The 11032-nt window shown below is 34.2% G+C and overlaps 2 protein-coding genes across 2 annotated transcripts in view; one reads left to right on the top strand and one right to left on the bottom strand.

Annotated features, from left to right (window-relative positions):
- Positions 1–5650: 5650 nt before the first annotated feature.
- Positions 5651–7498, top strand: LOC104798331 (uncharacterized membrane protein At4g09580). Its single transcript, XM_010520358.2, has 4 exons — positions 5651–6040; positions 6491–6761; positions 6837–7007; positions 7113–7498. The coding sequence occupies exons 1-4, from the start codon at positions 5808–5810 to the stop codon at positions 7236–7238; spliced, it is 801 nt and encodes a 266-aa protein (XP_010518660.1). The 5' UTR covers positions 5651–5807; the 3' UTR covers positions 7239–7498.
- Positions 7499–10269: 2771 nt separating this feature from the next.
- LOC104798462 (AT-hook motif nuclear-localized protein 23) overlaps positions 10270–11032 on the bottom strand; it is a 1702-nt gene continuing 939 nt past the window's right edge. Inside the window, exon 2 of the mRNA XM_010520557.2 lies at positions 10270–11027. Within this exon, the coding sequence (XP_010518859.1) occupies positions 10595–11027 (433 nt within the window). The 3' untranslated portion in view covers positions 10270–10594. The remainder of the gene's footprint in view (positions 11028–11032) is intronic.

Here is an 11032-nt window from a genome sequence, read left to right as displayed (position 1 = left end):
CATGGCTGAGATATTCAAGCAACTCTTCTTCAATTCCTTTTTTTCCTTTTCCTTATAATTAAATCTTTTTTTTCCTAAGCCACGTTGAATTCAAACTTGTACTATTCTCCTGATCACGAATCATTCCTTCTGCGTAATACGAAATTGGGATGCTATTTAATGTAGGTTAATTATTATAATATGACGTTAGACTTTGGAAAAGTCCTATATAGTATGCACTACTGAATCTTTGAAGAGTTCACAACAATGAGAACTACAAAGATCGTTTACGACAAAACAGAAGATACATGGGACGAAGTTTCCTTCGAGTTACATTACTTTGCTTACCGCTTGATTACACATCTCTCCGCGTTCAAATTAGCGTATGCCATTTCCAAAATATAGCTTATAGTATAATTACTTTTGGGTAAATTTTCAAAAAAATATATTAAACTTTTCAATTTTGACAAAAAACACTGAACTCTAATTTTTGTAAAATAAACATTAAACTTTTCAATTTTGACAAAAAACACTGAAATATAATTTTTGTAAAATACACATTAAACTTTTCAAACAAATTTAAAAAAACCCTAAACTTTTTAAATGATTCAAAAAATACATGAACTTTTCTGCGATTATCAAAAAACACTGAATTTTTTTAGTGATCCAAAAAAATACATGAACTTTCTTCGATGATAAAAAAAACAAGTAAAATAATTTGATGTATTTGCATCTCTTTGTGTCATATCAGTCATTTTGTTTATTTTGACAATCATAATAGAGTTAAGTATTGTTTGTTTTATCAAATTTAAAAAGTTTAATGTTTATTTGATAAAATAGAAAGTTGAGTATTTTTTGTCAAAATTTGAAAGTTTAGTGTGTTTTTTTATTTCCTTGACGGGTTATTTTATGTGAAGAAATATATATAATGGGTCCATATCTATATGCTTGTTTCCTATTGGTAGAAATAATTATTGAACACAATATATAATATGTTTTGTATGAACTCGTAAGTTCAATGTGATACATAATATTGTCAACACCGTCAAGATAATTAAATTTCCAACAAATTTTCTAACGGCTCTTATATCATTTTCTTGTGAAGAAAGAAATCCGGCAGATCGATCCAGAATGATATTCAATTTTTTAGTATAATCAAATCAAACATTACTCCATTGGATAATCTGAAAATAATTGAATAAGACTAATTAATGTCTCGACCAATTTCTTTTTGTCCCTTCCGTCTTAAAGGCAACTTCTTTGAAGGTGTCTCTTGCAAGACAAATGTGTTTGGTTATTTTCCAACACAAGAAGGAAATATTTGTTGTTAATTCGTTATGACAAGTTGTCGCAGTTAGGTGACACCTTGATAACGTTATTATATGTATGTCTATTTCAGGACCGTATGCTAGAGTCTGTTTGGACCATATTGACTAATGAGAATTGCTGCTTTATGGATACGTTTGCACACATATAAATATATGGTTTTGAGGTGTGCCGCTTATGGAAATTAAAATAAAAGTTTTATGAATAATTACGTATATTTTGATATATATATATATATATATATATATATATAATATTCTTTCATTAGCTTTCGTTGTATCACATTCAATTATTCAAGATGTCTTTTGATCATTTGTGGTCTTTAGAAGAAAAAAAAATGGCGGTCAAAGCAGTCAAAACATGCCGTTCGCAGCCATCTAATCCGCAACTGTTGATGTTAAAAACATCATTAATTTGGCTGATGCATGGATCACTGTCATATCATGAAGAATGCGTGTATATATATATATATATATATATAGTTTTCGAAATTATTTTTACCAATTAATGTCATAAAGCATGTTGTGAAAGCTGCTGCTTCATTTCGCTTAGGATACGGAATATCTATGTGCATTGTGATTTCAGAATAATATTTATTTATGTAATCTTTTCTTTTTACGTAAATAAATATAATAAGCGGTGGGTCTGGTTATGTTCCCGCTACATCTTTCAATTTGTTGTATCGTTTTCTTAACAATATGTCTTATGCGTATATATATAAATTTTACCCTCTTAAGAATGACATGATTTCTGCGAGTATATGTATAATTTCCGAGTATGAAGAAGCTTTGTGTAACGAGAAAGAGACGCTCTCAAATCTAATAACAAGCACTGCTACTAATATAAATTAAGATAATATTAATTATAAAATAATCACGATTCAATACTCTGATCGAGGAGCTAGTAGTTTCTTTTGAATGGTCAATGTGATCTATAAAGCGAATTTCGATTCAGATGAAAATGTAAGTAACATGGCGATGGTGATTATCATGATGATGATGGGCCATGCATGGCCCTCCTTTTGTCTTCTCTTTAATTTGATCAAAACTGTTTAAATGAATCAAAAGTAACCCTATAAGGGTTTTTGCATGCTATGTCTCTCTTTCTAGAACCACAAATGGATCTGAACATATATATATATATATATATATATTCTAGACACATGTATACGTACAGAAGGAATATTTTGAATTCTAGAGTGGTGAAAAAAATATAGTGACAATATATATACACGATTACCACTATTTTTAACCTTTGAAAACTCTCTGCATAGATTCAGTGATGATGGTTTGCAATTTAATATTTTATAATTTGCAAGTTACGACTATTGTAGTTTGGAAAATTCAGCAAGATCTCCTTTCTTTATTTCGTTGATTTATTTGGATTTTTATATTGTTGTCCTGCCTTTGCTTTTTCTTTCATGGGATTTTAAAGTTTCAAAAACTGTAATTTAAAAAAAAAATGTGTAAATGGGTCCTTTTTCTCTATTTTTGTTTCTTTTCTTCCCTATCAAACCTCAATCTTTTTTTTTTCTTTTTGGAAAGAACATTTGTCTCCTCTATATATATATATTTGCAAGACCATTCATTCGTAACCCTAAACTCCATGATTCTTTTCTTAGTATCCATATATTTTTTCTCCTAAATATCAAATTCCAAGATCGATATTCAAGACAATCAAGATTCAGGTTAAGATTATTTAGTACATATGTGTGTGTTTGAAAATGTGCTTGTATATATGTATACATATGGTCATGCCTGGCTCCCTGTATGCCACAAGCGAACACCGATTTGATTGGGAAATCGGCCATCGCTGGTGGCGTACGAGGAGCCAAGCATGACCAAACCTTCACTCCATATGCAATCTCTCGTGTCTCTGTATATACACGAATACACACGTAGATTATTGTACATATGTTTTGAAATCTGTATATATATATATATGTGTGTGTTTGTGTGTCTTAATTGCTTGCTGATCTGTTTGTTCTTTGTTATACACTATTCCTTGTGGCTTTTCGATATATAGTTGTTGTCTCTCTCTGTGATTCATTTAATTCGATGATTTCCGAATGTATGTATACCATGTTAAGAACACGTTCATTTAACTTTAAACTTATTTATTTTGATTTCTTGTGCATTTTTTTATTTGTACGATATTTTTTACGGCAGCAGACGAAAGTTTTTGGTTCTCTTTGGAAAATTTTCCGACGGCCCGATGCCAAAAACCAACTCGAAGAATATGTGAAGAATAAAATGATACAGATGGACATTATATTAAATTTCATAATTATTATTCTGGGTTTTAGACCCTGTAATCACGGAGTGTATCCAGTACGACCGCACTCACGATGGTGGTGGACTGGTGGAAAAGATATATCATGATTTGTTATTAAACTTAAATATGGTTGTATATATAACGAAGCCTCGAGATGAGAAAGAGGATATTACTTTTTAGCAAAACTTCGGTTTGATGTAGAGGGACTTGACTTCGTCAAACTCAAACCAACCGAGTGAAAGAGAAAAGGTGACACATATGATGGGCCTGAAGCCTGAAGGTCGTCGTGGAGTTGAGCAAAACCATTCATGTCAATCTCTGCGTAAGCTCGAGGTTCAATTTTTGGGTATGAAACTGACGTTACATGTTAACCAAGTCTCAGACCTCAACCTTTTTCTAATGATCGTTAATTGATTAGGATGATATAATAATATTGTTTTGCGGTATTATCGTATTAAATGTTACCTGCTTTAATAATCACTAATTAGGGAAATTTCGTTCTATTCTTTTATAAACAATAGAAGACGTGTACTAATTTGTCTCACCCCTCCCTACACTTGGCCCGCTTCCATACTCGAGCTAGAGAGCATGCAATTCTTATTTTTATTTTTTATTTGCATTCTTTGGTTTCCTTATGATGTTCCACGTTGGAACCTCGACATCATCGACCTATAGCTTGAATGAGCTTGGTCCATATTCAAAGTGTTGTACATGGAAAGCGTGTAAAACATGATTGTGTGTGTTATGGTGATTCAAATATTCAATTAAACATGATCGGTATTAAGTTAGGTCATAATTGGCTATATTGTTTGTGGTCAATTTAGTTGTAGAGTAATTAATTTTTAAAGTTAAATGTTTTAATTAAAAAATCAGATATAAACCAAAAAAAATGGATTTAACAACTGTAATTAAAACTCGATAAATAAAATCAATATCAATCAGTACCTATATAATATCATTTTCTATTGATTTATTTAAATATATGTATTTGTCGTAGAGTGGTAGAGGCAATTATAAGGTCACATGATATGGACCGTTTAAGCGTGTCATGTGCCACACTCGGTGGCGAAGCACAAACTCTAAATCGAAGCTCGATAGTCGATACAGATTTTGGACCGAATTCATAATAAAACACGCTCCACAAGATTATTCTAGAAACAATTTTATATATATATCGACTAATCTCCTTTAGCTTCACATAATAAGTGCGGAATTAATGACAATTAAAACAAATATCAATTTAAAGAATAAAAAGGGAATGGTGAGACCGCTACAAAATATAAAAACGAATAAACAATAAATTTTGGAATTTTAAAATCTTTCTTCAATCATTCAAAATGAAATACTTGTATTACATATATATGTGATCTCTCGCTTAATTTAAGTGAGGATCAATTATTACGGGATTTTTCAGTTCATATAAATATTCATTTATGCGTTATTTTTAAATTAATTATTCTTTTCATTTTTTTTATCTATTTGTTACATCGTACTTTTTAAAAACAACTATTAACTACAATTTATTAATTTCATCTGGAAAATTAGAAATAGCTGTTTCATAAGTTTGTATTATACGTATCATGTCTATAGGACGTAACATGTTTCGTGTAATTTTCTATATCAAAAGTATGCATATTTAATTTCTACGTTAAGTATATCTACAATAATACTACTATTTATTAGTGGTTTCCCACACCATTGGTATAGCAAATTCATTGCTTGACGAAATCTATTTAATTATTTGATTGTTTATTCCTTCTCTGCCCCTTTATTTCCTAAATTATCTACATTTAGTCCCTCATATTTTGTCCTATTGCAATGCAGTTTCATAAAAAAAAAAACGTATCGACTTACAGTAAACATGTGCTTGCTTATTTATTTTGATATCGGATTAGTGACTGCTTTTCTAAAATCTTAGAATTATATTATAATCCATGACTAATCAAGTCGATACACCGAAAGCTGGGGCTAAATTACAAAGAAACAAAAAATACGAGGGCCACTAATAGTTCAATTTATATAGAAACAATTTCCTCCAAATTTAAATTCGAATATTCTTTATTTTCTTCTTCTCCTCCTCCTCCCCTTCTTCATTGCCATTCATAGATGAGGAGGGGAAGAGAGAGACAGAGAGAGGTGTCTATGTGAGAAAAAGCAAAGCTCTTCATATACCTTTTTCGCTCTCTCTCTCCATTTTCCGACCCGATAGAACAGGGGAGAAGACAGAGATGGTGGGAGAAGGAGAGACAAGCGGCGGAGCTCCGGCGATTTCAGCGGCGGCGGAGGAGGAGATGAAGGTGGTCGGATCGAGATATCCTCTGAGCTTTTGGGAGGTAACGGCGGCTTCCGGCGTTGTGTTAGGGTTCCTGGTGGGCCTTGTTTGCGTTTATCTCACCATGCCAGATTCTGATTACAGTTTCCTCAAGCTTCCTCGGAATCTCGAGGACCTTCAGATCCTTAGGTAACATTTCTTTTTATATTTTTATCTGGGTTCCTTGGTGAAGGCTTGATTTTGATTCCGGAGAAAATGCGGAATCCAGATTCAGAATTCTGGAAATTTTATGTTGGAAGGAAGGCAAGCTCGTATTAGGGATGACACAAATTCAATGGATTTGATAATCATGCTACTTAATTTCTTTTAAAACAGAAAGCTTTTATGCCTATTATCCAAAAACGCAGATGGCTTTGTGCGGAAATTTGGTTTAGGAGTAGAATTTGCAAGCGATCACTTTGCATTCTTGTTGCTTAGACGCATTGAAAAGAAGATTTTCACACTGCTAATGGAAAACGTTGTTTCCATCTCCTGTGATATTTCTTAAGGTTTTATCACTGTTTTTCTTTATTATGCCATGTAATTTGTAATAATGTGCGTGGATTTTGATGTATGGTTTTTGAACATGCATTGTCGCAGAGACAACCTGGAGAGCTATACAAGCGACTATACCATTCAGGTTCTTGTTGGGTATTGTCTGGTGTACATTTTTATGCAGACGTTCATGATCCCTGGAACTGTGTTCATGTCATTGCTCGCCGGTGCCCTTTTTGGAGTTTTCAAAGGCGTGGCTCTCGTCGTCTTCACTGCTACGGCTGGTGCTTCTTCTTGCTATTTCCTGTCAAAGCTTATTGGCAGACCTCTCGTCTTCTCTCTCTGGCCTGACAAGTTGGCCTTCTTCCAAAATCAGGTGAAGTTCTTAGTTCTGATTATGTGTCCACCGATTGAGCTGGGTATGAAGATTTATGTAATTTTGGTTCTGCAGATTGCGAGAAGAAAAGACCGGTTGTTGAACTACATGCTTTTCCTGAGGCTAACTCCGACCCTGCCAAACACTTTCATCAACGTTGCTTCCCCGATTGTCGATGTGCCTTACCATATCTTCTTCCTTGCCACTCTCATTGGACTGATTCCTGCCGCTTATGTCACTGTTCGGGTATCTATCTTCTTCCTTTGTGTTGTTGAATCAGATTATATGAAGCTGGAGTAATCAGAAGGACTGAAACTTTTTTCATTCACATTCATCTCTGATCACTTGCAGGCTGGGATTGCTCTCGGGGAGTTGCAGTCAATTGGGGATCTTTACAACTTCAGCTCGGTTGCGACTCTCTTCCTCATCGGCATTGTCTCCGTTACCCCAACCCTAATTAGCAAGAAAAAGCCGTAGCTTAAACTTCTAGACAGAAGATGGACAACAAAACTCATGCCCTCTTGTACATATCCTTAGAAACATCAAACCAGTGTTCTTGTGTCTCACCACCCAGTGGCATTTGTTTCCGACCCTGTTGTAGCTCTATGATGAAGAAGATCACCTATCATGTAAAAACCCAAAAAAAACCACAAACTTTTTGGTGATCCATGGCATTGTTTATAAAATTGCTGTATATGCCATAATAGCTTTAAGATGAAGATTACTGGCTATGTTCATCCAAAGATTTTTAAAAAATGCATACAAATACAAATTCTGACCTTCCAATAACACATTTCGGTCCGTTTATGACGACTGATTACCAAAATAGAACCGTAACGTTACACCTGTCCAGGCACATGATGTGAAAATGTATCCAAGGGGGGTGGTATGGTATGATTACCAAGAACGTGTCAGAAAAAGAACCTTTGCAGTCCATTCACTATTGGGCCGAGCTTGGACCATTAAGTGGGCCCATTATTAGGCTCAATCGTTGCCCCACATATAACACGGCATGTTATTTACTCCATATAAAGGGCCCATTAGTAGGCCCAAGCTATTTACTCCATATTTTCCGTCATAACAAAAATTATTTTTTTCACGCGTATACTTGATTATATATATATATATATATATATATATATATATATATATTGTGTGTGTGTGTCACATTTAAATTTGAATAATTCTGATCAAACTAAGGCCGTGACTCGGAATCAAACAAAAACGAGCCCACAAATTTATTCGTTAATACGCTAAAACAAAACGGATAATCTTTTTTTCTATAGATAAAATGACAACACATGTGAGCTTTGTATTATCCTGTTCTGTTATATGATATAAAGAATGATAGAGTATATTAGGTTACTAAATATTTAAGAATACAAAAGGGTTCGTGGGACGTCCGACGTTGTCTTCAGAACTGTTGTCGTTTTCTGTGATCCTTAATGACAACCAACCATAAACTAATCTCACCGAAATAAATTAATTAAGCCTATATATATATATATATAGTTTATTAATTTGGGTGGTTAATTAATAATTGAACAGAGCTCATGATTATCTAATTAAAATGACAGCTTTAAAGAATCTAATGCTGCAGGCATGGGTCATTAATAATGTCGATATACACACAGAGGCATGGGGTTGTCTTATGAACAGGTCAGCCAAATTCCAAAAAAGTTAGATTCGAATAGCTTAACGTTTCTTAATACATACAAATGCAACATCCACATAATGCGTGTATATGGATTATCATTAATATTACATTAAGATTTTCGAATTAGTATTTTTGGGTACTTATAATAAATTTTATTACCAGAGTATTCATAAATTTAAGCGAATCGAAAGGATTTTGACTCCGAGAAGATTACGTTGTGTATATCTATATAGTTATTTTCATGTAATATATGTATGTGTAATTAATAGCGAGTCATTTTACATATAGCCAATTAGTTTATTAGTAAAGGGAGTTATAAATGGGAAAACACACGCGCTCACACAATACGCAAACAAATCACTAGGCTCGACATATATAAGTGGATTTTCATACACACATATATATATATATATATACGTGTGATATATATGTATGCGTATAATGCTAGTTCAGCATGATACGTTTTTTCCAGAAGAGAGACCAAATAAGCTATAACATTCATTGTATATAAAAAAAACAATGATTGTGTTAATAATAATAATAATAATAATGATAATAATAATAATGATGATGATGATGAACTCTCTCAAAGAATATTTCCAAATAAAAAGCTCTAATTTATTTAATCAAAATAAACACACTTGTAGATAAGCACTACACAATTGTTTATTTGACATGTTAGCAATTGTTGCGCTCTGATTCCTATTCAACATTTGCAAAACCAATATAATTACAGGCTTTCATATTTATTTTAAATTTGCAAAATCTGATGAGATGATATCCCAGAAACATATATTAAAACTGTCTAAAAAATTATTGAAAAAACTGTTAAATCTATATTGTCATCAATGATCAATAAAACAACGGAAGATTGCACAATAACAGATAAATTGATATACAAATCTCCAATCTTGTATATACTATGAATGGACACCATCCTAAATTGTTCTTTTATTTAAACAGACCAAGGTGCTGCTGTATCTTACGTGACCCGTAAATATTGTTTTCCGTCGTTTACAGACATATATATACACATTAAGAAACTTGAGACCTAAAACATATGCCTGGTCACTCCAAGAGTTTTGGAGATGTTATTTAACCGTTCATTAAAATAGGGAAAAAGAAATTTGGAGAACCAACTAAATATGGAAATGAGCAAAACGTTACATTTCCTGATGGATATCAACAATGTTCACACACACACACACACACACACACACACACAGAGGTGTATACAAGTATATATGATGGATATCAAGTGGTCAAGGAGAGAAAATAGTGGAATGTATACTTACACACACGCATGTATACTCGTACATGTGAATTACACCTATAAGCGAGAGAGCAAGATTACCAAAAGGTGAAGAAGTTCAATTATAAAATCCTCAAGTTGTTCATGATTCGACACCTATGCACTCAATGTCACACACATATATTCATATATAGGACAAAAATATACGTTTGTACGGAGCCACAATCGACAAGAAGAATCTGAATTTAGGATCGCATTGACAATGTGTTAAATTAATCTACTGTCCGCATTTATTCTTTCCAAAAAACTATGCAAGAAGACCACGATCACACATAACTTCTGTCACCAAATCCCATAAGAAAATCAATAGAAAGAAAGGGGTTTTGTATTGATTTCAGAAAGCAAAACCCCTTTTGGTAATAATTTCACTGATCGGGTCGTATCTCATACATTCACAAACGCAAGCGCATGTGGACATATATATCTAAGGAACAATAATAATCTATAGTTTATCCATAAACCTTATAATATGACCTCTCAGTTGAATTATGCAATAATCAGTATATATGGGTACTAAATTTATCTTGTCAGTACCAATGTTAAGTAAAGATGATAGATGCTATGTGAATTGATTTCATCGGTGTACAAACAAGTACAAGGAAGACACAATCTTCACACAAGCTGTTCACATGACGAAGAAGAACAAAAGAGACATAAAATTCTACAAAGAAAACCTAAATGAACTAAAAGAGAACAACAACATGATGATGTCTCCAATTACGACGATGACATTAAAATTTATCAGCCCATTAATCAAAACATATTTCTCACCTTTTTCTCCACATTTCCGATCGCCGGAGACGCTCCTCCTCCTCCGTGGTATATATGTATGTAAATACACATACACATATATGTATATATACATCAAAAGGGAGGTCTTCCGCTGGGGTTTCCCGGCCAACCCTCCACCGGAAGTTGCACGCTCGGCGCCATATTCATGGGAAAATTTAAGAACGGAAGCCCTCCGCCGTCGGGGAAAACATTACCTCCTCCGTTGGCAGCTTCTCCGCCGCCTCCAAGAGCCTCGTCCTCTTCAAGAGGAAGCCTCTCATAGGCGACATTGGTGAAGGAAGCGGCCATGACGATGACCGGCCCAGCTGCTGTGAGTTCGCCAACGACGCTGCCGCCAACGATCTGACCTTGCCCTCCCGCCAGAAATATCGTCAAGCTGGTAGCTCCCGGCGGCGCCGGCGGGGGGAGGAACGAGCCAGAGAGGGAGAGGATCTCGAAGGTTCCCTGGAGAGTGACGACGCCCGCGGCGGAGGGCTGACGGATGGGGACGTTGGTGACGGAGCCACTGCC

The sequence above is a fragment of the Tarenaya hassleriana genome, unplaced genomic scaffold, assembly GCF_000463585.1.
Source record: "Tarenaya hassleriana unplaced genomic scaffold, ASM46358v1 Cleome53, whole genome shotgun sequence".
NCBI classification, from domain to species: Eukaryota; Viridiplantae; Streptophyta; class Magnoliopsida; order Brassicales; family Cleomaceae; genus Tarenaya; species Tarenaya hassleriana.
This window is presented reverse-complemented; position numbering and strand designations above follow the sequence as displayed.